The sequence below is a fragment of the Phalacrocorax carbo genome, chromosome Z, assembly GCF_963921805.1.
Source record: "Phalacrocorax carbo chromosome Z, bPhaCar2.1, whole genome shotgun sequence".
Lineage (NCBI taxonomy): Eukaryota > Metazoa > Chordata > Aves > Suliformes > Phalacrocoracidae > Phalacrocorax > Phalacrocorax carbo.
Window position 1 is genome coordinate 64,430,365 of NC_087548.1, and position 27,669 is coordinate 64,458,033.

Here is a 27,669-nt window from a genome sequence, read left to right on the forward strand (position 1 = left end):
TTTCATAAATAATTCCCTCTAGTTGCCAGTTGCCAGGCCATTTTTGTTGCTGTTCTGTAAACACCACAGCGGTACTTTGTTTCCATATATAACCTATATTTGTGTGCTGAAATATCAGAGACACTGACCTTTAGATATCAAACTGAGACCCCTTGTGAATATGCAGATAAATGTAAAAGAGACTATGGACTGTTCTAAAGAAGAAGAAAACGTTGTTAGCATTGCCTCTGTCAAAACAACAACAAAAAAAAGTAGTATCTGCTAAGTGTATAATGACTTCTCTGTATGTTTGTATCAGCAGTTCCCACACTAAGGTCTGTGGACCACTGGCAGTCTGCAAAGCTGTAATAAATTATCCACAACGGATCTTTAGAGCCAGTAGTTTGCGCACATCAATTAAAAGTTTGTTCATACGACTGCGGCATAGGCTGTGATAAATTCATAAATTCTGAGGGTTGTAAGGATGCGCTAATCCAAAATTTTCGGATCAATATAACTGCCGCTGCGCTGCTTTCATATGTGCTGTGAGAAACCCCTTATGGGCAAAACGTTGTGTATGAGGGAAATGCCGCTCATTGTTTACCTAATTAATCCAGCAAATAAATCCTCGAAATAGATTTTTGTCCTCTCTTTAGCGCGAAGTTGAAGAAAAAAGAGTGATGGTTTAATCTTCGCAGACCTGCCGCGTGTAACGCTGAGATCGCGTGCACGCACACGTACCTCCGCTCCTGCAACGCGGTGCGCAGGAACAAAGGGTGCAGTGGGAGAGATCGGCTGAGGGAAGGTAATTAAGGCTCAGCTGCAAATGACGGTGGGACTACGTGGCATTTTCAGACATTAATAAATTTAACACCGGTGATCTTGAAGTTCGTCCTGCTAGTGGGACAGGGGCATCGGCGAGGATCGAAAAAAGCCCTTCCTGAAGTTGTCCGTAAGTATTTGCTGTAGCCTGTGCTGTCCCACCGAGGCCTGCCCCTGGGCACGGGGGGCCCGCAGCCGGGGCGGGGTGGGGATGGGGGCCACACGGGGGTGACACACGCGGGGGACTCTCACACACACACACACACACACACACACACACACACACACACACACGTGGGGTGGGGGTGGGGGTGGGGGGGTGCGGAGGGTGCCCCGGCCGGCTCCCCCCGCCGGCGCAGCGCCGCCGCCAGCCCGCACCGCGGCGCCCGGCCTCAGCCAATGAGAGGGCGGGAAAGCGATTTCTGGAGCGGTGATTGGTCGCTGCCCGCTCCGGGCCCGGGGCGCCGGCGGCCGGGGAGCGGGTCGGGACGGGACGGGACGGGACGGGACGGGCGGCGGAGCACGGCAGGGCGGGCGGGGGTCCCAGCGTTCGCCGCCGCTCCGCCGCTGTCTGAGGGCTCCCGCCTGGCCAAGCTGGTGGATCTTGTCGCCAAGCTGCTTCGGGAGACGGAAAAAAAAGCGCGTTTCCTCATAACAAACGTGTTTTTAAACCGTCCGTGAGTGTAAGATAAGAGCCCCACATTCCTTTCCCTAAAAACACGTTTGCCGGCAATTTTTCTTGCCCTCCGTCTTAGCTGACGTCTGGCAAGATTAAAAAACAAAAAGGGGGGTCGGGGAGGGTGGATAGGGATCTCTTTGGGATTATTACCGGTCTGCAGCTGCATTAATTAAAAACGGATTTCCTATTTTAGACAAACATCACTAATTTATTGGCCTTCTGTCTGTCTTGTAAAACCTACACGAATACAAAGTTGTAATTTAATTTGGCAAGCAGGCAGAAATTAAGGCAAAAAAGCCACTAAATCACACAGCGGGCACTGGCCTCTCTGTGAAACAGGGACGTTTCCAACCTGACAAGACAATGTGAGTTAAGTGGTCTTTTTGCAGCCGCTCATGGGAATCGACTGCTGCAGATGCACCCACGGGCCTGCCAGGGGTCTTGCTGTAGTTTCTGCCGCCACGGAAATGGATAAATAAAACCCTGCTCTGGTAATCATGCAGCACGTCAGGCAGGCTCCTTCCCTGTGTAGTCATACATAAAAGCTGTGAGGGAGAGGGGCAAGAGGGGAGGCTCCCCTCTGAATTTTGTGATCTAAGGAGGTTTTGTGAGGATATTTTACCCATCGTTTGGCAGCTGTGGTTGGAGAAACAGCTCTTCCATGGACCGTTGCTTTCAGAAATTAAAATGATGTTCTAACGCAGATAAAGCGGAGGCATTTTTGCAATCTCTCCCAGTGACTGTTCCTTGGCTAGTTAACAGACCATCTATTCAGAAGCAATTTTCTTTGGGCTGAAATTATGTGCTGACCGTAGCAGATCACTTCCCATAATACCCCTTCCCCCACCCAATGCTAAATACAAACTGTCTCCTACTCACTGTATAATAATGTGAAAATGACTGTAATTTCGCAGACGAGAAGCAGCCCAAAGTGAAACGTGTCTAAACAGAGGTCGATATTGAAAAATCAGGGCCATTACCTAAATCTGAAAAATGCATACTGTAAAGAAACAGGAACAGTGATCTGCGACTAAGTAGACTAAAAAAAGCAGGCTTGGTGGTGCCGATCTTAAAATTTTCACTAACCACTGAGTGAAATCACCCAAAAGCTACTCGGGCGAACCTGTGATTTTCAGTTGTAACAACATAATGCACGTCATTTTCCCAGGAGTGGCAAACACCGGGCATCAAGCGGGCCATGCCCGGGTAGGGCTGGGAAGCGACTCCTGGCAGGCGCTCCCTGCCACGGTGCCGCGGTCTAGCCGCTGCCTGAATGCCAGGGCGGGAGGGCTGGGATGCACTCACACCGCAGCAGGTCTTTTTTGCACTGCACACATGCCGTGCCTGTTTTTTTTTTTTTTTCTTTTCCCTTTCCCTTTGTAATCACTTAAAAATTTAATGTGATCAAGGGCCTCGGTGGCAATGAACTTATCCCTGCTAATAAACCCTTCATTATCAGCCCCTGAAGGGGAAGTGTTTTACACCAGGAGACAGGGAGCAGGTTTTTCCCGGCCGCTTCCAGGGCTCCCGAGGGATGGTGTGATGGTGACCCTGGTGCCCCCGGCGCAGGGCCGGAGGGGCGATGGGGGGCTGACGGGACCGTGGGGAGCCTTGCCTCCCAAGGGCCATGGTGACAGGGGCCTGGTGGCCAAGGCACGGCCGGGTGCCACATCCCGGGTGGCTTTTACTCCCCTTCTCAGGTCACCTTCCCTGATGCCCCCGCAGCAAGCAAGTTTAGAAGGTTTTGCTCGTCTGCTACATCTCCACTAATCACCCCTTTGATGGGAAGCCCGTAACGCGGGGACGCTAACGCCCGTAATTTGCTCAGCTGGATGAAGTCCAAAGAGGTGTTTTGTCACCCTGTCACGGGTGTGCAGGACATCGTAAATGCCATGCTTTTGACTTCTCGCCGGAAACCTTGACTTGGGCAACGCGTGCGTTTGGCAAGAAAAACATCCCTGATCGATTTTCACAGAGAGATAATTCCCAGTAAGATCAAGGGAAAGGAAAAAAAAAAAAAAGGGAGGGGGCTGTGTGGTGTAAACCGTGCTTAAGGGTATGAAAAAGGAGAGGGTCCGACCCCCCGGCCTCGCGCGCGCACGGCACCCCCCCCCCCGCCTCCCCTGATGCCCGCGGGCGACCCCCGCCCCCATCCCCTACCCCCACCGCCGCCTGCGAAGGGTTAAACGCAATTTAACGCAGTGGTGTAGCATAATGGCTCCCAACCTAAACAAAAGGAATGATTAAGGGGGATATTTTCGAGCCACACAAAGCCCGATAGGGAAGATTTGTGTTACTAATTCCTGTGAAAGGATGTTCACGTGGTAGTTATACGGTCGCTGGCATTCACAGTTCAGTGCGTGCAGCAGTAAATCAGCAGCCTGGAAACAAAAGGGTTATTTTCTGCTCCTTCTGAGAAAAAAAAAAAAAAAAGAATAGAACTCGACCTGCCTAACTTAAGCCATATTGTAAAAATGACCACGGAATAAAATACGTGAGAGGGGAAGCGAGCGAGTGTAAGGAGGAGGGCTGGTCCGGAGGCGCAGCAGCGCCCCGGTGTCCCCCCGAGCAGAGGCGGGGGTGCTGCCCGGCCCCGAACCTTCCTTCAGCCCCTTCCTCCAGACACTGTTTGCTTTTCTCCTCCGCTAAGCACGGAAATAATCGCACATGTGTATCAGCAGCCCTCTCGCGCCGGCTTCAAGCTGTTATAATTTTGAATGAGGGGGCATTTAAAAATTATGAGTGAGATTCTAAATTGCCTCTTTGAAACCGGCACAGAAAAATAATTCATCATCGCTTCGAAAACTGCCCTGAAATTAAATTAAAACGAAATGAGGGAGTCTTCCTCTCAACTTGTGAGTCTTGGCAGAGCTGCTCTCCACCTCGGGTTTCTATTTTTCCCCCTCCTCCCTCTCTTTTCTTTTTTTCCTTCCTTCCCCCTCCCCCCCCACCCCCCCCCAAGCCCTAAATGTTATATAGGATAATTGAAATGGGAAACATGATTTGTATCTGGCTGCAGCAGGAGGCTGGCGGCTGTGGGGCTCCGCGTGGGCTGACGGGGCTGCGGAGCGAGGGGCTGCGCGCGCGCGCGCGCGCGCGCGCGTGTGAGAGGCTAATGCGTGTGTGTACAATGCGTGTGTGTATGCGTGCGTGCGTGTGCGTGTGCGTGTGTGTGTGTGCGCGCGTGTTTCTGTCTCTCACCCTCGCCGACAGGCAGGAGGAGCGGAGGGCCAATCAGAGGGCCCAGTTTCATAAAAGCTGGGTTCTGATTGGCCAGGAGGGAAAGGGCATTGTGAACAAAGAAAAGTCCCTCTCAGGTACCGCGGCGGAGCGGGCTCCGCTCCGCGCCGCTCCGTTCCCCCGCCCCGGCCGCCGCCGCGGGGGCAGCGCCCCGTTCCCCCGCCCGCCCTCGGGGGACACATGCGGAGCCTCCTCTTTCTTTTTTTCCCCTTCTATTCTTCTCTCCCGTTTTTATTTTTTCCCTTTTAATTTTGTTTCTAGAAAGGGAGGTTCATGGTATCTGGTGCTCTCTTCTTCCAAACACAATAAATCTGTTGAAGACATTAGATTTTTTTTTTTTTTCTAAAATAATAAAAAAAAAGCGGCTGCAACAAAAACACACTCAATGCAGTTAGAAGGAAAAGGTCAACTCGATCCAATACAGACCGTAAGTACGGTTGCGTGGTGTGTCTATAGCACTTAGAGGGGATTTTTTTTTTTTCTCTGCAAAGGGGAGTGTTAAGAGTTTTGGGAATTGAGATAACTACTGTTTTTTGGGTTTTTTTTTTTTTTTTTTAAAGAAGAATCCCTCAAGCAGGATGAATTATTCGAGGGAAATAAGAGGGTGAAAGCAGCGTATCCACACAAATCATACTTGACGGTGCACTCGGGGGGCGTTAAAGCATAGTGCCTTTTTGGGGTTTTAACTAACCAAGGGGGAAAAATAAAAGTGACACAATTACAGAGAAGCGTGCGTACTTCCCCCTCCCCCCGGCCCCCCGAGCACGGCGCTCGTTAGGAGGAGTGATGGGGTACCGACAGGTCCCGGCGGCGCGGGAGGCGGCTCCTGTCACGGGGAGACGCCGGCGGGAGATTGGGGGGGCGGCTTGGGGAGGGATTGTCGCTGGTGCCTCGGCCCTTCTCCCCCCGCCGCCCCAAGGCGAGGGGGAATGCCCCGAGGTAACGGCACCCCGCGCCGGGAGACCGGCAGGGCGTCCCGGCGTGGGGCGGGGGGGAAGGGAGGTGGGGGGCGCTTTGCCGTGCCGGCGGGGAACCCCTTGGCTGCGGGGGTGGCGGCGACAGGTTGCTCTGACGGGATCTGCCTGTCCGTCTGCCCATCTATCTGTCGCGGTGTGTTTTGTGCCTGTTAAAGACCCGAGTCGTACCCGCTGGATGCGCTTGTCACCCATTTTTGTCCTCACGACAACCAATGGAGCCTGCCAGGCTCACGTGACGCGGGCGGCCTGAACTGTAACGGAACCGCCGCGCCTCGGGGGTTGGCGGTTGCTGGCGCGAGCGCCCCTCCTCTCCCCCTCCCCCCGCCCCCGCCCGCCACCGGCAATTCATTACGGCTTTTAGCTTCCCATCGCCGGCTAATTAAAAATACTAAGCTAAAGCTCCGAGACCGTCTGACTCGGGGGGTGGGGAGGAAAGGAAGGGAAGGGAAGGGAAGGGGGATAGAAGTAGCCTGCGACGTTTGGCGAGACAATAAGGTGGGAGCGATCTGTCCTGAAAAAAAGGTCGTCTGCTTTATCTCCTCGGACTCTAATTACTGAATTACTTACCGCATGACTGATTAGCCCCAAGCCCCCGGGTTTTTAATTTTTTTTTTTTCCCCGAGACAGTAATTTGAAACTTTGATCCGTTCCTATGCTTTTTTTATTCCTATTTTTCAAAAGCGCTGGTTTGAGGCGAGGCGAGGCGGGGCGGGGGGGGGGGGGGGGCGGACACCCCCCTCCCAGAAATCTCATCCCTGGGAAAATTTACTTCGTTTGCGAGCACGCTGTCTTTCCTCCACTCCCACAAAATGTTTTGATAACCGGTTTATCAGATCAGTGATTCCCCCCCCCGCTCCTCCTCCTCTTCCTCGCCCCCCCGCCTTCCCCCACTCCCCTCCCCCCCCCCCCCCCCCCGTTTCCCCTCAAGTTACTTCAAGAAATCAGATCTGTCAGGACGGGCGAAAAAAATGCCACTTCCCAACTAAGAGGCGGAATCCAGCCCAGATTTTCAGTCCTTTCTTCTTCTTTTTTTCCTTCCTCCCTTTCACTAATTTATCCCGATGTTAGCACATTCTGTCTTGTAACACCCGGGCGCCTGTAGGTTTGTTTCATGGGATCATTACTTACTGATCAGGATGGCTCCCAGGTCCGGGGCTGAAGACGGAGTGTGAAGTTGGGGAAACATTTTTTTTTTTTAATTACTGTGATGATTATTACCTCTCGGTGCTTATTCAGGAAAAGCAAACAAACAAAAATCTGGTCCTTGATGCTTCAGTTCTGAATGTGAAATATTACCTACCAACTGGTAAAGTTGTGAGGCTCAGCATTTTTTTTTTTTTTTAAGCAAGGAGGAAAAAAACCTAAACAAAAAAAAAAGGACTTCTGATCCGTGTGCCAAAGTAGGGGGAGATATGTTATTGACCGATTTATACTGGCTGAGATGATACTTGCTTTCTACTTCTTGATCACTTGCTCTTTAAGTAAAATGAGGCACAGAGTTGTTGCTGAGACGAGTGGGAACAGCATTTTGATTTGCTGGTTTAATTAAAAAATGATAAAGGATTAAAGGTAAGCATTATGCATATATATGTATAAATATTTCGACAGTCGACTGTAAAAGGGAGAGATCCCTTTAAAAATCGTTTTAACTAAGCTTTGTCAAACACACACTCATTTGCGGTCACTGAGGCCACCTTGGTGCAGATCACTTAAAGTGTATGTCTTAATCAGTTTCCTGTACAGTCAGTAATACTATATTTAACAGACCTAACAATTGTGTGACCTACGAGTACATTAGAACTGCTTTTGGAACTGTTATCTTGAGAATATTTCTTTTAAAGAAGAAAGACCTTTTTATTTATTTTCTTCCTTTTTTTTTTTAACCTATGGAGCTTAATATTTTCCAGTAAACGTTTGTATTTGTAGGCTGTTGGTTTTTAACAGAAGCTGTATTGTGGCAAGGAAAATTAGGTTTCCCACTTCCTTTAGCGCTCCCTCTCCTTCACCCCCCACCCCCCCCCCACCCCCCACCCCCCAAGAGATTAAGTGGAAGGGAAGGGGGGTAAAAGATAATATAGGAGAGCCACAAAACTTCAAGGGTCTGGTTTAAAGCCACAAAATCCATGGAATGCAGTGAGGAGTGAATCTGTGTCCTTCCTTTTCTCCCTTTCGTGCCTAGGTGGTGGTCCAAGGGGTTAGATTACAACATGTGCTCCAACAGCTAGGCACCACTTCTAAGACTGTATTTCCTGAGCTGTGTGGATTTAAATCATGTAGTTAATTTTTTATTTCCTTTTTTTTTTTTCTTTTTTTGTGGATATGACTTTTTAAGAGAGATCGTGGATGTTGGTATACAACTACATGAAAGATGCTCGCTATAAAAGCATCACGGCCATTGCCTCTGGTTTAACAAACTTCAGAAAAAAATGTGGCAATGGTGAACGGTTTCACTCCCCCTACCTTGCCCCCTTTTTATTAGGTGTATTACATTCTGGTAACACCTAGACAAGAAATATTTGACTTTTCCCCTCCTCACAGGACAAGGTGGACGTGGAGTGCGGGTTGTGAACCTAGACACACCTGGGGGAGGAAGACAAGAAGAGTTGAACTTAAGAGAGCCCAACGGAGATAAACGAATGTCCCCACATCTCCAAAGGAAAGTTCATCGGTTTTTTACTCTAGAGATCTCATCTTCAGGATGTCATTGAACACTTCCACTGCAGGAAAAGGTGTGGATCCAAACGCGGTTGACACTTATGACAGTGGCGATGACTGGGAAATCGGTGTTGGGAATTTAATAATCGATTTGGACGCCGATTTGGAGAAAGACAGACAGAAATTTGAGATGAATAATTCTACTAACACCACCAGCAGCAGCAACACCAGCTCCAAGGATTGCGGGGGTCTGGCTTCCAGTGGGGCTAATGCTACCTCAGCCTTAGCTGATGGCCTAAAATTTGCTTCTGTTCAGCCCTCTGCTCCCCAGGGGAATTCCTCGCACAAAGAGACTAGCAAATCAAAAGTGAAAAGGAGTAAAACTTCTAAGGATGCTAATAAATCTCTGCCTTCTGCTGCCTTGTATGGGATTCCTGAGATCAGCAGTGCTGGCAAGAGGCAGGAAGTCCAAGGGCGCCCTGGAGAGGCAACTGGCATGAATTCAGCACTGGGTCAAAGCGTGAGCAGTAACCCAAACGGCAATAATAATACCACCAGCAACAACATCACCATTGCCTCTTGTGGGAAAAACAAAGAGGAGAAACCAGGTAAAGCCCCGGGCAGCAGAGGCTCCAAGCGAGATAAGGATGCGGGAAAATCCAGGAAGGACAAGCAGCATGACCTGCAGCAGGGCCACCCCAATGGCGGCGGGGGTGGCAGCAGCCAGGCTCTCCCTGGGCACCTCTATGGCTTCGGGGCCAAGGGAGGCAGTGGTGGAAGCAGCAGCCCCTTCCACAGCACCTCCTCTGCTGTGGGGGAGGTGAGCAAAAGCACCCCGGATCCAGGGTTAATGGGGAACTCTATTTTGGTAAAGAAGGAAGAGGATGAGGAGGAGAGCCACAGGCGAATCAAGAAATTGAAAACAGAAAAGGTAGGACAAAGCTCCTCTCCACCTCTTAGCTTTGGTGTCTCCCTGTGTCTATAATAAATGTCCGACAACTGTGTGTTTGGCTCCTGTGTCCTTCTCTCTGCTGTGTATTTGTGATATGCATCTGTTCTTCTTCTTTCTCTTAAAAAAAAAAAAAAGACCTCTTCCCTAGGCAGAAGACACACCATCATTTTGAGTGTGCTGCTCCTCCTTACAATTTTCCCTCCCTGTCCTCAGACCCGAAGAACGTCTTTGTTTTGTCTATTCCTCCTGATCGCACTCACCCAGACGGAGAAACCTTGAGATGACCCTGAGCTGTCCCCGGTTTTAGCAGAGAGCAGCATTGTTGGTACTGGTGGGATGGCATGTGTTTGCAGGCTGGAGGTCTGTGTGTTTGCCTTGGGTGGGGGTGCATAGCTGAGGCTCCAGCAGCAGCAGGTCTTGTATGCTCTGACACCTTTCCATAACACCGTTGGGCACTCACGGCCATTCCTCTCCCAGAGTCTAAAGGGACCCTTTCCCCTTCTCCCCAGACTTGCTGTTTGGAGTTCAGATTGTGCTGGGGCAGGGGGGAAACAGGAGGCATCAGCAGAGACCTGGGCTCCACCACTGGGCTTTGTGGAGACGCAGGATGCTTATCGTACTAGGTGCTTCTGTGGTTCAGCATCCCAGAGGCCCTAGAGCTGGTGTGGAGGATGGGGAGGAAAGAGCCAGTAGACAGGCAGTGCCTCTTGTCTTCCTGGAAGGAGGAGGCTGGGAGGAGGGGAATGCACCTTGTGCTGAGATGCATGTGTGCAAAAAGGCTTTCATAACAGAGGGGAGCAGTTTGTCTCCTGTCCGGGGGAGCTTTCCTATCTGAGTCTGACTGGCTCTTGGATGTGAACTACTCATTTGTTGAGTGGTTGAAATGTATGAAAGAAATCAGATGGGGGTGTGTTTTTTGTCTTCCTTTTTATTACGTTACAAAGGATACTTTCTGTAAGATTAGATGTCCATGACTCTCTTCTTTGGGAAGGGTAGAGGGAGAGCTGGCTTTTGTTAACTGCTGGTTCAAGAAGGTTCTGGTGGTGGCGGGAATTGTTCTGTCCATCGGGCAGAAGGTGTCTTGTGGGGGACCTGGGGACGAGTATTGGCCCAGGATTCTGAGTCTGATGAGTTCTACAGGTTGTTAAACAAAGATAACTTGGTCTGCTTGAAAAATAAAGCAAACGAACACCCCCCCAAATGAACAATCTCAGGGTGTTAGATTGTGACTTTATTGTCAGCTGTTGGTCTTAAATTGCCTGCTTTTACAACCTCCCTGAGTGGATGTTTAGCGATGGGAAAACTTTCGGGTCAGTGTTAACTGTATGGTCTGCAAGTGTCCGGGAGGGCTGAAGGTCTCAGGGAAAAGTTACATCTTTTTATGACCTGTTATCAGCTTTTTTGTATGTTGGTCACGTTGAAGTTTTTGTAATATTTAAGTCGACCGGAGGATTAGCTTTGGGTGTTTGTGACATCAGGTATTTGTTAAACCTGGAAGACAATTTTAAGGAACAAATTCAATTTCATATTGTATGCATATTATTGCTTTTAAAATAGCATATCTAGGGATGAATTTGAATGAGCCTTGTGACCTTTTCTAAATGCAGATGAGAAAACCAGATTGCTGTAATTCATGTGTATATGTTTGCGTTTTGATTTATGAATGATCTGTTTGTGGCAGAAAGGTGTCCTAAAATCTCACGGTCTCTTTATTAACTTAGTACAGTAGGCATTTACTTCTGTTGCCAATAGTCTTCAAATTGCAGTTCTCTAATCTGTTTTAACTATCTAGATAAATTGCCCTAATCCGGTCTTCACAATGGCTGTGGTTAAAGAGTCAGAGCCATTTGATTGGATTCAGTGGCTGCCTGGAATGTGGGAGGTACTGCCCTTTTGCAACCCCCTTAGCCTTTTAATCTCTCAGCCAAATGTTCACATTCAACAATTTTGTTTAGCTGGCAATCTGAACATTTCAGTATCTCAAAGGCTGCTGTCATGGCAACAGAGATTAGAGGGTGGTGTGGTTTCTCCCGTTTTTGTGTTCTTTTCACTTCTCCAGTCATACAGGAAATTGTATGAAGAATCCATATACATGCGAGTAATCTTACGTGCAACGTAAATTGGATGGCATGCAAATTCAGGGCAAACATGCATGGAGCGGCTTAGAGCCAGTGATACGCTTTGTGTTGTAGCTGTTGCTCCAGGAGGAGGTTTGGAGCTTGCATTTCCAGTAACAGCCACTGCTGTTGGCACACAACGACTTTAATATAGGCTTCGCACATCAGAGTCGTGCAGTGTTGGCCATTGTCTAGCACAATGGTGTGCTTGCTGCTGTCTTAAATAACATCCTTTAGTATTTCTCTTCCCAAAGAATGTTCCCTTCTAGACATACAATAATAATAAAGCTCATTGTTGACAATGGTTGCAACCTTAAGCCCAGCCTGTGGTACTACTAGTGAAACTTAAGTGTTCTGTGTTTGCTGTTCTGGCTTTTTTTTTCCCAAATGTTTAATAATAATTAGATTTTTTAAAAGGGTTTTAGATTCACTAAGTGGTGTTTTTGCTTTGACTGTTCATACCCTGGAACACAGACGCTGTACTTGCACAAAGCACCTTGTGTCTGTAGATAAATATGTAATTTTCAAGCCTGCATGTTAAAATCATTTTCCAGTTAACTTAAAATTGTGAAAGACATGTCTCATGAATTTGGATGTTTCCTCTTAGATACAACTGAGTTCATGCCTGCTGATTGAAAATCTACGGGTTTTTCTGTGTGGTGTGGAATATAATATTGCATTTGTTTACTATTTGTGAAAAGCTTGGAGCCGATTCCCAGGAGTTGTAGTCACTGTTTAGCTTTCACAGCATGCTTCAGTGTCTATTTTTGGTCTATTTATTCTGTTTCCTTGCTGCAGAAAGTCATGTAAAACATGATAAATTGGATCTTATGAAGCCTAATTAAATCAATGACTGTGTTCTGCTGGTTCTTTGATGCAGAAACCACAAGTATGTTGTAAAAGTCGCCACTCCCCTAATATGTGGATAAAGTCAAAGTATGCTGTAATTCTAAGATGTTTGAGCTATATTCATGCAGCCCATTTTGTGGTTAAGCCACTAGTGACATGTCTGAATAAGTAGCTTTGACAGGTAGGCTAACCACTCCTAAGATTTTTGGTGTTAAAACCTGTCTCCATTTTCCATTTCTCATCCATACCGTTTTTAGCACAGTTACTGACTGTTTGTCAGTGTCAACTCTTCATCTGTTTTAGCTAAGTTTTTTTTTGTATTTTTAACAGCTGTTACACTGAAAAGTGTTCAGAGTATCTAGAAGAATTTGCTATGTGTGTGTTGCAGGGAGATTTTGGGATTCAAACAGTCACAATTTACTCTCAGAGATGGGAAAACTGTATTTGGCATATAAAATGCAGTATGTTTACATGAAAATCATACAGAAGATACAGAGCTATAATCCGAGGTGTCTAGCTAAAGTTCTTAAATGCATCAGTCTAGTGATATTCCAGAATTGAATCTTTCTTGTGCTTTACCTTATTGCTTCTCATTAAGACTGCATTTCACATCTGAAAGTTGTCTTCAGCAAATTAACATGTTGGCTGGTATTGTTTATTTTATCTTCACTTTTTTTATAGCAGGATTGAGGGTGTTTTACACTTAATCAGGATAATCTTGTGTGCATTTACCTATTGATGTAAATCATTTAAATACATGCTTTGATTAATGATGTTATGGAGATATGCTTTTCATGTACTTTTCTCACTGGCCCTGGGTGTAGTTTATTCACTGTGAAATAAAAGGGCAGGGAGGTCACTTGCTGTAATTAAAGAACAAAGTCTATTGTTGTTTGACAGCAAACTGTTTTGAAAGCTACATAAGGGATTTAGCTGTTAAAAACATTGATAACTATGGGTGTCTAACAATAAGCACAGCTCAAGGTTCTTAAAGTTCTGTAGTGCTGTCTAGTAGTGTGACAGTGCTTTTTGAGCTGGGTGAAGAGGTGTTGCCCTTTGGCTGAGGAAAGCTTTCTGTGTGAACCTGCTGACCTCTGCCAATATGTATGACCAGATCTGCTATTGAATTCCTGTGCAAAGCAAGTCTTAGCGTAGCACAATGGAGGCTGGTCTAGAACATTTATAAAATAAAGTAGGGAAGCTGATAACCTTATTCGGAACTACTGGAAAAGTATTTCACTTTGGGCATCGGTAATTTTACAATTTTAATAACTTCATAAATACCCAGTAAAAAGGAAAGGATTGATTGTCCAGATGTCATGAGGTTAACCATGTTCTCCATGTTAAAGGGCTTTGCTGCAAGACTGTTTTAATTATAGCTATATAAAGACTTGTTTTTCCAAAGTAGCATTTTATAGTCCAATAAATGAAATGTATGTTAAAAGTGCTAAGCAAAATCTCCCATAACCATAGAGGTGTTCAATAACCAGATTCAAGTAACATGGAAACTACCATCTGTTCCTAGTTTTCAACATAAACCCAGGAACTGAACAGCTGAGATTTGATCATATTTTTTCGACTCTCTTTCTTTTTTTATTTTTATTATCATTATTTAAAATAAGTTCACCTGGCACTTTATAGAAGCTTTCTGAAATGCAATAATGCAGGAGAGACTGTGAAAACACATGTTCATACATACAGTTAACCAGTTCCACTTTCATTTAAAGAGATTTCCAGAAGCTCAGTCATTGAAGAATTTATAATAGTGAATCACCTCCTGCAGGCAAGCACAATAAGGGTCAGTTCTTCAAAGGACTTACTATTTAGGTAGAATCTGAATTATTCTGTCAATTTTCGCCTAAGAGGTAAAAGGAAGGGGGGAAAAAAAGCAAGCCTCTCAAAGGATAACTTTAGCAAGCTCTTATCAGTCACCTAATTGCATATGATACAACCATTGACTAAAATTTTCCATGCAGAGACTTTTCTGTTCTTCAGAGAAGTGTTCTAGAATTGTTGATAGGGGAAAAATTACTCTTTTAAAGATAACTTAAGTTCTGAACTGTTAGGCAATGAGATTCTTGGCTGCAGCCTAGGAGCCCTGGATTAAACGCCATCCGGCCTTTGTTTGAGGTCTTTTACTAAAGCTAATGACTGGTCTTGTGCCGCCCTGAGATAAATGACATTATCTCTGAGTGGTCTGACAGGAAACAGACATGTTAATGGTGAAGCTGTGGGGAGGATCTGCTACAGCTCTGACAAAAGAGTAAAGCTTGGACCCCTGGTTGTGATCATTAACACATAATGCGTTCCAGCTTCTCCTACTAGGGCCTTGATAATTGGAAAGCTATTTTAGCGACAACAACGCAAATCATAAATCTGAAATGCGTAGTTTTTCTTACAAGCTAAAACTCATGCTTTTTTTTTTTTTTTTTTTGACATAAGAAATGAAGGGTCTGACGTTTGTGGGAGATTCTGTGGCCTGCGTTCTGTTAATTGGATATATTCTTTGCATATCGAATGCAGGTTCCCCTTTATTTGCTCTGTTATCTATGTGATTTGCATTTGTGAAAGTAGGCTAAATGCTGTTACTTCAGTGAGAGCAGGCCCTATCCTGTGCTTGCTTTGTAAAACAGGTGTATTCAAAAAAACCCCAACAATACACAACAGTGAAACTTACGTTCTTTAGATAAGACTGTTGCGAATATTTGGCAGGTTGGAACGTCATGGTACCCATTATAAACTGAAAATTTGGCATTGTGTACGGCTGTTTCTGTACAGATCTGTTTCTGTTTCTCCCGTGTGCTGCTTTGCTGCACATACCAGGAAATCCACCAGCACGTTCTCTACCTGCTGGCCTCATGGGTGGCGGTCCCAGGACCTCGTGTGTAATTCAGAAATTTGCTATGGTCTCTGTGGTCAGTAACTGGATATCAGAACACCTGTGTATGTCCTGCTGGCTACCCAGGCCATCTCAAGACTGTTCCAGTTGAGAGCTAGGCTGTATGCATCCACTTGCTAAAATCCGTAGGAGAGCAGGTGTCTGAGATATCCCCAAAAATGTCTCAAGTGTGAGGTTAATAATGGGCATGAGATTATACTCTGACACCCTTTCCTCCCCTCTGAAGCCACTAAGATTACACCTGTGTCTAGGAACCAAGCGTGGGATTGAAGGTCAACAAATGTAGTCTGCTAAACAGTAGATGAGAAGGCTTGCCTGAAGAAAGGGAGTTGGGGGACATAGGCCAAATGTGCTTAGAATTAGAATTTCCTTCAGAATGCCTGGTGCATCAGCAGTATCTTGGCAATCTATGCATGCTTGTTTACCCCCAGATCCATAGTCTTGGTTGTTACACTCTTTTTGAAGCGTTCTTTTCACTTATTTAGAGTAAAATAGTAAAAAAAAAAATCTGAAAAAAATCTGGTTTTCCACATCTTACACAGTATTATCAATACGGGTGGTATCTGAGCATATTTTACAAGCATCATCAAGAATATGGTCTCAGAAATACTGACATTTCTGCTATCAGAAACACCACCTTTACTTCTGTTTCGGATAAAGACATATATATTTTGGATTTCAATCACCCACCCTTGAAAAAAGGTTAGATTACTTCCGCAGCTACTTAGGCAGCTTTGTGTCATTGCCATGTGTTCTGTATTTCTCAGATATAGTACTCACTTTTTGAACAGCATGTCAACTACATGTTCCAGATTTGTTCCACAGTATACAGCTAGGATTGCTGAATGTAACCAAGTTTTATAGTCTGCCTTGCTCTGAGTTAAGATACTTGGTACAGATTATCCAACAATCAGTTTATTCTTCATGTAATATACTTAACAATGTACCAGCTTTATAATGTACTTACTTAATGTTCTAACATACACGGTGAGGCGTCACTGCATTTCCTGAAAGGCTGGAGAGTTGTCCGACTCCTTAATTGTGCTTTGTTTCTTAAAACAGAAATATAGCCTCCCATGAGTCATCAGATAGGGTCACACCTGTGGATCTGTGGATACAGTGACTTCAGTGGAATAGCTGGCCATAGTTTTGCTAAGAAATAGTGTTTGTTTTAGTGTGTTTAGATGTCAGGGAGTTATTTTTATTTCTTAATAATAATCACAGAAAGTAGATTGATTTTTAAAAAATTTTAGTCTGTATATAACATTCCCTGTTGGGTGAATGACAGCAAAATGGTTCCATAAAAATTCCTGATGATGACATAACTACAAAAAGCAAATAGCTTTTTAAAATTTAGAAAAGTTCATTTATATTTCTTCTTTTCTTTTTATTTTCAATTTGATGAATGTTTTTTCAGTTTTGCACCAGAGTGTCTCTGCCCAGTGGAGATCTTTTGTGGTGCAGTGTTTCAACAAAGTGAATAATAATACAAGCTATCATTTTTAATTTGCTTTAAAATATGCTTGAAATGAGATCATTTGAATAAAGATAATTACCAGTTTTCATAGCAGGACTTGAGGGGTATTCTTAAAATGAGATTTTTAAATCAAAAGATTTTTTTTTTTTAAATTATTATTACATTCTTGAATTTAACCACAATTTACTGCGGGCTATGAGTAGCCATTTGGGCAAATATGAAGATTAGACTATGACTTTAGTTGTGCTGTAGCCAGAGTTTGAGTAAGCACTCCATTGCGTTTTCTCTTTTAATTCTGACTAAATGGTCTTGGCAATTATAACAAAGCCTTTATGTTTGAATGAAGGGTTGTAAAGCTATTCAGAGTGATTTGACTGACAAGCAAGTTCTTTGTAATTTTTTTTCATTTTTTGGAAAAGCTGAGAGAAAATAAAATTCAAGGGGGTGGGAATAGGTGGTTTCCTGTGATACCCCTGTTCGCATGTATATGTACACATACTTAACATATATGCTTATATATAAGACTACTTGATTGACTAACTGAAATGAGCACATAGGGTAAATTGCATGAAATGAAATAAGATTGCTGACTGTATATATACGTTTTCCAGCTCTAGGGTAGCTACGGTGTTGATCAAATTATCTGAAATCTTAAGCCAACGCTGCAAGTAAAAATGTTGCATTTTAGTGACTGAAGTTTTTAATACATCTACTTTTCCTGTAAGTTGGTAAATACTGCCAAATCTCAAAATGAAGGGGTCAACTTTCCTAGCATCTATGTGTAACGTCCACTGATGCTATTCAGATCAAAGCCATTGGGAATGAAATGTAAAGTGCTTTTTTTCAGTAGTTTTGAAGAGAAAGTGTGCTGTGTTTAATTTTATATACTTAATGATAGATCTTCCTCGTCTATTTTGACTTACTGATCTTCAGGAAAAACAATGCTGAACATTTGATTCCCTTATCTTCTCCATCCTTCTCTCCCAGTTTTTGAGTCTTGCTAGCCGATATTTTATTACTAGAAACGAACCCAGTTTTGCTGAGGTGTTCCAGTCTCCTGAGAATCTCCACCAAATAATAACCTAAGAAAAATGTCCTCATAGGGATATTTGAAGCATTTGCCAACAGTGGCATGCGAATGCAGTTTTTGCAGTCGAAAGAGCAAACTAAAATCTATTGATCATGGTTAGTTGGTGTTTTCAAAACACTGGTATTCTAGTTGTTGAATTGTCTTGTCATGTTAACAGGGAAGCAGATGGCATTATGCCACAGAAGTGTATTTTTACTTAAAGGAACTTTAGAGGTTTTGATGTGTTTTCTTTCCTCTTATTTCCCTGATGGCTTCTTTTTATTGAAGAGTAACATGAGGAGACCTGGTAGCAATTTTATTGCTTTCCCATAACAGTTTGGAATAATAGCTTGTGCTTTGGTTGCCAGTCAAGTTTCTACAAGTCAGCTTGATTCTGTTCTTTATCATGTGGCTGTGCAATATAAAAAGTATATGTTTGTAGTTTGCCCTCAGAAATGGGCTTTTTTTCATGCTTCAATTAGCAACAGAAGATTAAGCTCCAATTGGTCACACTTTTGTAAACTCCTAGAGATTGCTTTCTTCATTCTGATAAAAGAAAGCACCAAGTTTCGGCTCAGTTTCCTAGGAAATTTTGAGGCACATCTGGCCTCTTTAACTGTGTGCACTAGACAGTTTGATTTTGCACACATTTAGTCATTTGCATTAGCCATTGAATTAATTCAGGGGTTTTGTTAAGTCCACCCCCGCCCCACCTCCCAAACAAATTCACACTACTCAAATGCCACCTTTATTGATGAATTTCAGTGATGTTGCACTGAACTATGGTAGAAATACATCTGCCACAGAAGTGGTACCATAGATGTCTGTTATATAAGCATATATTTTATAATTTTCACTGCTTCCCTCAACCAGTAAAAAGAGTGAAAAGCAACTTGTAATCTCCTTTGTCCTAGTATGTAGGGCCAGACCAAATTATTTTTGGATTTCCTATCACCTCCTTGGCTGATTTCTGTGGATGGCATATGTTAAAAGCAGCAATAATGTTTGAATTGGAAGGGTTTGGTCTTTGGGTTTTCATTCTTCATGGAGAACTGTTTATTTGTGTGTGGTTCGCCACACTACATGGATAGTACTATCAAATCTGTGCTTTATTATAGGCTTATAGCAGTGGAGTAATGGCAGTAGTTGCATCCATGTTCTTGCCAATTCTTTCTTTTTGAAGGAGGGAAATGAAACTAGATCTGTGTATCTGCGACAAAAGGTAATAGTTAGAAGCAAATACAATTAGAAATGGACCTCATTACTCATTTTAACTTTGTTTTGCTGCCAGGAGTTCTAAATCTGATTTAGCAAAGATCCAGGGAGTTGTTTAGCTAGCATACACTGATGATAAGGACCTTTCTGGATATATAGAACATATTTGATATAAAGTTTTACTGGTGATTTTTTGCCCTGGTTTTAACATTAGGCAGTGTATGTTCTGGAGTTCTGGAATTTGAAGTTTGAGAACAACGAAGGGGGTTGGTCCACACCCAGTGTTGCTAAAAAACTAAATTAATGTTATTACCCACTTCAGCCAGTAATAAGGTGCAGTGTCATGTTATAGTGTTATTAGTTGCTGTTTAAGGACAGGTTTGTATACATGTATGTGTATCAATAGATATAGATATGGGGGAGGTGTATATGTACGTATACATATAGGAAAAAAGAGCTGTTATTGTTTTATAAATACAGCGACTGAGTTTCGGCTTATAGTCTATATTTATGTTTCATGTCCAGATCCTTTAACAATTTTTCCTGTGATGCTGCACCAGGTGCCAAACACTGAAGGAGAAAGCTAGCAGCTGTTTCCATTACAGCATTGGTACATTAGCCTCTACATTTTATTTTCATTTTTATATTCCCCTCCAACCTTTCCTGATCACCCTCTAACAAGGACTTCTTTCCTCCTGCCTCTGATTTATCTGTCTGCAGGGTTCTGTGTTATTCTTAGCTTTAAAATTATAGAATCTCAGTGTTTTTTTTTTTTCTGTTAAGAGCTTAATGCTTTGACTCTTGCTCACCGTGAGCAAGAGCTTACAGCCCTTTCTCAACTCAAGTAAGTACTTCATTGCATTATGTCTGTGTAAGCCCTACTTGAGATGAGTCCAGGTTACAAAACAGGGCCCAGTATGACGAATTTGATTACTCTTGTAACAACTTGAGCCACTGTATGATTTATATTTTTTTGCACACTGCCAGAATAGTGGGTTTTTCATTCTTACTCTTTCCTTCATCCCTCTGAAAATAATAGTTTCATGGCTGTATGCTGTTATTGCTGAGATATGACTGAAAACTGCATGCAGTACAGTGAAGCACATTCATTTTCATCTAGTACCCGTTTATTGCCTTGAGCACTGTAAATCTGTCAGCTCTTCACGATGCTTTCACCTCTTTCTTCATTTGCTCCAGCTTCTAGTTTGACAATGTTCCCCTGAGGCAGAATTCTAATCTGCTTCCAATTAGTTGCAAAATGTGACTCAAATTTCCACATTATGGCTGCTGTTTTACTTGCACACACAAATCTAGAAACAAATTAATGCTCTTGAATATTTATTTTTGAGCCTTCAGATTTACTCTGGGAGGAAAAGTTGCCAACTGTTTTCAAACTACTTCCAAGATGTACATTTTTCCTTAAACTGTAATATTTATTATAGGTTGCAAATACCTCCTACTGCTTAATTTTTACAAAACCCATTCAGCTGGTCAGTAATTATTGAAGATACATTGCATATGGATAAATTTGAAAAATTAACAATACTTATAGTTGAGGTTAAAATGTGGTTGTGATTGCTGTGCCAATTCAGTATATGGGGCATTTTTTTTCTGTGGGCCTAGCGTAACTTATTTTTTAACGAACATACTTATCTGCCCCCTATTATCTGCAACTTCAGAAGCTGTCATTTGGCTAGGGGGAGGGAGGCAGAGACTCTCACTTGGTCTTTGGGTCATAATAGGTAGAGATAGCTAAAATCTGTTGCGTGTGTCCCTTCGTATGTGTCTGTACTGTGTGTGCATGCATGCATGTACATGAGCACATAGGTGTACCTTTAAAATACTTCATATAATGGAGTTTTCAGGATTCTCCTGTAGTGCTCATATTCCTGTGAGGAGTTGCAGTAGGAATATGTCCTTAACTGTTGCATTCATTAGGGAAGGAGTGAAATGTTGAGTGGAAAGTGTGGAAAGTCTAGACTAAAACACTGTGGAGAGGACTGGAATCTAAACCCACGTGGGACTCTGAACTTCAGTCCTTTTTCAGGCAAAACTGGCATCAGAGGCTGTGTGACAACTCTGCTTTGTTGCTCGCCTACCTCAGGTGTCTGTAGTTGCCTATATGGAGAAACACAGTGTATTTAGGTCAAATATACCAGTAGCTAAATTTATGGGTGCAAATCTTCAGTCGAGCTTAGCACTCTGCAGCCTGGGAGATTGATGTCGGCAGCCGTAACAGACTTTAAATAGGCTTGCAGAATTTCATTGAAAGTATGTTGCTGAAGTTGATATTGCTAAGTACCTGTCATTTCTAAATGAGATTTACACCTGGAAATTCAGCTTTTCATTTACAATAATTCACTTGTTTATAGATACATTTTAAAAAAATATTTCCTTGTCCTTACCATCCCACATTGAGGTGGTAGCCTGCTAGCCCCAGGTTCTGTGTATAACCACCTGAATGAAGGTGAACACACACATGCTGTGTTTTGCTTACTGGTCCCTGAGAACTTGTTTTCCACCAAGAACAAAAATGTAAAAATCGAGATAAAGGAAAGTGACCTTGATGTTGTTTTGTTTTCTCTTGGGTCATGAGTGACTCTTTAACTGCAGAGATGAGAAACCTAACGTTATTTATTTCTCTAAAGGTTTCGCTTACTCTAGTAGACTCCTGTGATTCACAACATCGTTTTATAACAAAACAATATTTTGAAACATTGTGAAATGCTGCAGCAGTGTGTCTTTTTTTCCTCATTCAACATCAAAGTCTTTGAGGTTCAGCTCTGTTATTGTCAGTTGAGAAAAAAGTACACAGACAATTAAAATTGGAGTGAAATGCTTGCATTTGTAGCTTAAAATAACTGACTTAGACATCCAGAGTGTTTAACCAGTCAAGCACATAAAAAACACCCCCACGTATCCACATGTATGTGTACACACACACGCACACATTATTAATTTCTCAGGCAAAAGCCACAGTGCTTCAGAGAAGCATTAAATGCTTTTGTTGATAGCTTATAGTTTTATAAACTCTAAATGAGCTTATTGCCTTTTAACCAGCACTAAATAATAGAAGAACCTATGAGCCTCCACATTGGACAGCAGCCAACCAGCAAAAGAAAGAAGGGGGGGGTGGCCGGGAAGAACTGAATGGTTTAATTGTAGAGCAAATCATTTGTTTACAGATTAAGACCTATTTGGTAGCCAAATCCTATGGACAAGGAGGTGAAAGAATAAGGCACTAAGGTACAGGAAATGAGCTTTATATTTTGTGACTAAGTCCTGCTATTTTTGCCTCCTCCTAAAGCAGAGGAGGCAAGGAAAAAATGAATTGTTTAACAGCAAAGACTGCTGAGCACAGTGCACATATTAAGTAGGAACAAAAGGGTGGGATAAGGGAAGTGTTGGTGTGCTTTACACTCTGACAGTAACCTGACAACTGGAGCTGCTTCCAGCTAAGGGGCACCATTCGGTGGCAAGAAGAGCTGCCCTATTTTGTTTTCTGTCTGAATGGGGTGGGGAAGAAATGCCTCTGTTAATGTGACCAAACATAATACATTTTCTTGACCCTCCCTCCCTGAAACGTAGTTTGGCTTGCTCACAAGACCTTTTTCCCCCTCTTTTTTCCTCTCCCTGTTCCTCCTCTGTCTTTTTTAAAAGCAGGTTTTTAAAATGGGCCTTTGTTTCAGTATCAGAATTAATTAGTTGACAGTTCAAATGGTTAAGAAGCGCTTGTGGTTCCTGCTTTATTGTTGTACAACATTTTTTTAAAGACCCACTTATTGGTGGCCTGTAAATTTGAAGTCATAATTTTCATGAGTCATTGGTTTAAACATCAATGTCAAGAAAGCATTAGAGCAGAAGTGGAGTAACTGCTACAGTAAATGCTGTTTAAGTGTCTTCATTTGAACCTCCTCTTTTTCAGTAATTTATAGTGTTTCAAAAATTTTACCTTTCGAGTTGAATTTTTTGTAGCTTCTTTACTGTAGTTTTCCCACTATCATTGCCGTGAAAATTAGTTTATGAAGTCTGAACAGGGAAAATGTATATTAGGGGAAAAAAAAGTCACAGAAAAGAAAATATTTTCTTAATACAGAACTTCCCTGCTGCCAGTAGCTTGGTAGGCAAAGCCTTCTTGGAAAATGTGTCATGATTGTCTGTGTCAAGATCGGCTTTGATTTGATCAGATTATGAGCCTTTTGAAGAATATGTTTGACCTATGTAAAACTGGCTATAAATATTCAATTTTCTATCTTCGGTGGCTACAATAACCTTGCATGAGAGAGGGAGTAGGCATGGCTGAATTTGGCAAGCTGTGTCTGGTCATCTGAATTTGTTATAAAATATGCTTTTAGTTTGATTCCCTTTTAAATTATAATAAAATGGACATTGAGTTTTTTATCCCTTTGACTAGTGGCAAGTTTTTGTAAAGAAGAATCAAAAGATGCAGGAAAAAAAGAACTTGTCAGTTGTTCATATTTGAAATCCAGTACCAGAACAGGAAAGTTTTTGGTGTAAATTATATTGTATAGTTTCTGTAAGGGGCAGGAAGAAAGTTAATAAGCTTCAGGTGTGACCTTTTAAGTGCATAGCAACACTGTGTGTTGGTTATTTTTATATTACTTGTCTGAAATTTACTGACAGTATATAAAATGTTACTCTCTGCTTATGAATAAACAAACACAAGGACTGTTGCCAGTAGCTTGTGCTATTGAAAATATTACTCTCTCAAACTGTAGTCTACTAAGTGATAACCCTAACAACAGTATTCTTTCTGAGTGTTTTTTTTCTTTATATTTAGTTTCTGCTGTATTTCGTTATCCAGAGTATGAGAGAGAGTACATGGTGAAGTGCGTGTAGCTGTATTCCCAACAGTCCATTTCACCCATTGCATTTAGAGGCAGAATCTGGTCGATTTGAAATGAGTAACAACATCAGCACTAACATCTCTGCAAGGAGAATGCTGCCTTGAAAATTACTTAAGAATTGGGCCTCTTAGATGCAGTCTAATTATATGTATATTTGTGTACATTTATGTCCCTTTGTTTTCTCCCTAGGCAGTGAAATGACTACTTCCATTGAATCATTAAACCACTCTGTTATCTGATATCTCATTGGTAAAATGGGTGTAGACATCGTATTTTAAGTGATTCCAAGCAGTATTCTAAGTAGCCCTTAAAGAACTTTACATTATGCTCTGTTATTGTGATTTTGTTCACATTGTACTTTAGAACTTGTATGTGACTGGCAGAGCAACAAAATCAGGCTGTAATACAAAATCTGGAATAGGAAATTTTAAGGCATAACCTCCACAAGGTAATATTTTTTTCCATCTATTTACACTTATATTATTTTATTGTTGTTACTGCTTCTAACAGATACATGGATGGTCCTCACACTGCAGATTAAAAACGGTAGCATTGAAATAACGGGTGAAGTTTCATAAACTCTTAAGACAAAATTATTCTTTCTTTGGGGGTATGTGAGGCTTAGCTATCAGTGGACAAATTCACTCCAGGTTAAGTAATCCATTTTTGATCAAAGTAATGAAGTACATAATAGAAAATTAAGGGTTTTCTTTATCAGTAGTGCCATATCTGAGTACTTGACACCGTTAATGAAATTCTCTGGCTCCTTGGTAGAGTATAAAACAATAATTAAGCAACATTACTGTGAATGTGGGTCTCAGTAAATTCAAAAGGAAACTTGCATTCTAAACCAACAATTTAAGACCGAGAAATTATTTAATCTCAGGATTTTTGGAAATTTGATAACGGCTTCGTTTGATTTTTGTTGTTATACTAGAAGCCAAGGAGCTGGTAAAGTTCTGAGAAAAAAGGATGTTATTGACATTATTTTAATTCATTAAGATAGAAATAGCTCTTGATAATATTTATGGTGGCATCAGAGTTCCTTTTTCTTATAATTATATCAACTTTTAATTCTTTCATGAAAAGCCATGCAAATGTAATATTACTTTCAGAATGGGGGCGGGGCATGAGTGGTTTAACCTGCATTAACAAATTTTCAGTATCTTGCAGGAGGCAAACCTTTGATAAATTTAAATACAGAGGTCACAGTACATTTTTCTCTGTCCTATTTTGGCCTGCATTTGTATGGCCCATGGGCGTTTTTTGTCTGATCTTGCCTGTGTTGCACAAAGGGGTCACTGTGTTTACTTATTTTTACGAGTGAAAACCAGCTCCACAGATGAGGCATGTGACACCTTTCTAGTTTATTCTTATACTTGCAGTATTTTCAGTGTTTTGACTTAGAGAAGGTCATCTGATCTGGAAACTGAAAGTCAGTATACCGCATTTTCCAGGTAATTAGGCTAATTTGTTTTAGTCATTACTAAATTTGTAAAGCATTTGCTGAGAGACCAGGCTATGAGCAGGGAGGAAGTATTAGCTATTTTGAGATTAATTGGCTCTCCTTTTAAATTACAGCTTCATTTAAAAATAAACTCGTAGCCCACTTTAGAGATGAATTACTGCATTCATTGGTTTGGGGTATGAGGTCAAATCATCATTACAGGTCTTTGGAGTTAGGGAAACAACTTCTTTGGTTTGGTTTAAGTCAGACTGCACTTAGAGGAACCAGTACCTCCAAGACTAACTCCTCATAGAACACTACAGAAATTCTTTAATATCTTTATGTATTTGCCAGTGTGGAAATGGGCTATGGTAAATCTTGTTTCTTGATTTCCAGATACAAAAGGTCACATTTTTGCTCAGTTATCTCACAAAAGGTTTTGCACAGCTTTCTTATGAAAGAATATCTGCAAATGTCTTGGCTGTACTCTAGTCCTTGCATCTGGATGTGTAGTGAAGCTGTTTCTGTGAAAGGGGTGTGAGTGGAGCCGTGTCAGGACACAACTGGAGCTAGCTGACTGCCAGAGCTTGCCTCAGCCTGCAGGTATTGGTGGACAGTTTTGTTAGATTTCTGAAAACGAAACTTGAGCTGTAATCCCATGTGGGGTTCTAACAGCATCTACCCAGAATACTATCAACAGTCTTTGCTGATGGGTACTTTCTTATTTTACCTCATTTGCTACAAGACGGGCCATTCCCCAGCCTGCTTCTGTCAAAAAAAAAAAAAAAAAAAAAAAGTCCAGGTGATCACAGTACTGTGCTTTTTATAACCCAGTGTCTGACTTGGCTGGCTTGGAAAGTGGGGGGGTTATGTGGGCAATGTGAAGGGGAAGGCAGTGATGTCAAGAATAGATGAGGGGGGCTGGTGATAAGTAGCTGGATTTGATACCCTCGTTTCAGTTTAGCTCAATTGCAGCTGTAACAAGATGTGGGACTCAAGCCTAAATGTATTGAGTTTATTTGGGCATTTACATTGACATTTGCAATCTCCTGGTTAACCAGAGCAATTTATTAAAAAAAAAAAAATCAGGAAAAATGAGCGCTGGAAGTCTTTTTACTTTATTGTATCACATTGCCTGCTTTCTTCACGAAGGCCATCGCTACTTTGTGCATAATTGTTTCTCCATGTTTCGGAAAGATGAGTGATTATTCTTACTTTTGTTTGCATTTACGTGACACAAATTCCTTGCATTTTAATCTCACATTGTAATGTCTTTTTCATTTTTCCCCATCTTGTGCCATATTCAGTGTTAGTAGAAGGGGTATAGAAGAGCATAGGGAGAAAACTTTCCACAGGATCCTCCTGTTCATTTGACAGATTGTATAAGTAGTCAAATCTCTGGTTCCGTGGGGTGCTCTGTCAGTTTCCCCTGTTGTTTCTATGCTCTTATCAGTTGGTTACTGAGCAAAGTATTACCAAATTAACAGGAAAATGTGTTGTGAAAGTGCATAAATGTATAGAAGTCTCCAGAGTAAGCTGTGTGTCTGGAACGACTCTGTGCGGGCTTTCCTTTTTTAAAAAGCTTTCATTAACCTGAACGGATAGTGCTTGTGGAAATCTGATTGATGAAATCCTTGTCTCCTTTGCTGTCCTATTTTGGAAGACTCCATCTAGACATTCTCTTTAGCAACATTTGAAAATTCTCATCTGGCAGTCTTGTGGCCAGGTACTCTCAACATAGCTAGGAAGAATATCACAGGTAGCAAGAAGGACAGGATTTTCAGGCACAATGGTAGGAGCTGGAACTGAGTCACTTCATATGAATGAAGCTCACTTAGGTAAGATGAAAATTCACCCTTCTGTTCTTCAGGGGAAGCCATTTCCGGCAGGAGGGAGGTCAAGCAATATCTGTCTTCTGGTTATGAGGCAGTATTTTTGGTTTTGTTTTTTTTCTGTGCCTCTGTTTTCACACTTGCCACTATGGAAAACACATTTTCTGGAGCTGGCGCAAGACAAGAACAACCTTGTCTTTATGGCACTCTTGAGTGCCAAACAGTCTTTTGGGGATCTTTCCTTGGTCTGTGTACCCGATGAAATAGTTAATGGTGACCTATGGAAATAGATAACCATACAATTCCTTGTGCAAGTGATAAAATCTGATAGATTCTGTGCTTATGTGCAAATCTAAGCTGGTTAGGGAGCCAGGTGGTGATGTGACTGTAGAAATGGCATGCTGTTGTTCTTTATTTAATGTGCACTAGGTAGCTTTCTATAAGCTATCCCATGATGAGGAAATAAAAAAACACCTCTTTAGAACGGAAGAGGAACTAAGAGAATGTAAGCCCACTATGAGGGACAGACAGTCTCTTCACTGAGTCTCTGTGTTGCCCACTTGAGGTTGTGACACAGACTGATTCATTGATC

General features: G+C 42.4%; 1 protein-coding gene across 6 annotated transcripts in view; it reads left to right on the top strand.

Annotated features, from left to right (window-relative positions):
• Positions 1 to 724: 724 nt before the first annotated feature.
• The window catches only part of ZNF608 (zinc finger protein 608), a 93,146-nt gene continuing 66,201 nt past the window's right edge, over positions 725 to 27,669 (top strand). For 2 of the 6 annotated variants that reach the window (XM_064437765.1, XM_064437771.1), the window contains exons 1-2: positions 725 to 931; positions 8,236 to 9,283. In XM_064437765.1, coding sequence (XP_064293835.1) covers positions 8,396 to 9,283 — 888 coding nt within the window. In that variant the 5' untranslated portion in view covers positions 725 to 931; positions 8,236 to 8,395. Of the gene's footprint in view, positions 932 to 4,786; positions 5,148 to 6,149; positions 6,220 to 6,615; positions 7,267 to 8,235; positions 9,284 to 27,669 lie in introns of those variants that run through there. The other 4 variants (XM_064437767.1, XM_064437768.1, XM_064437769.1 and 1 more) reach the window with 4 other exon arrangements.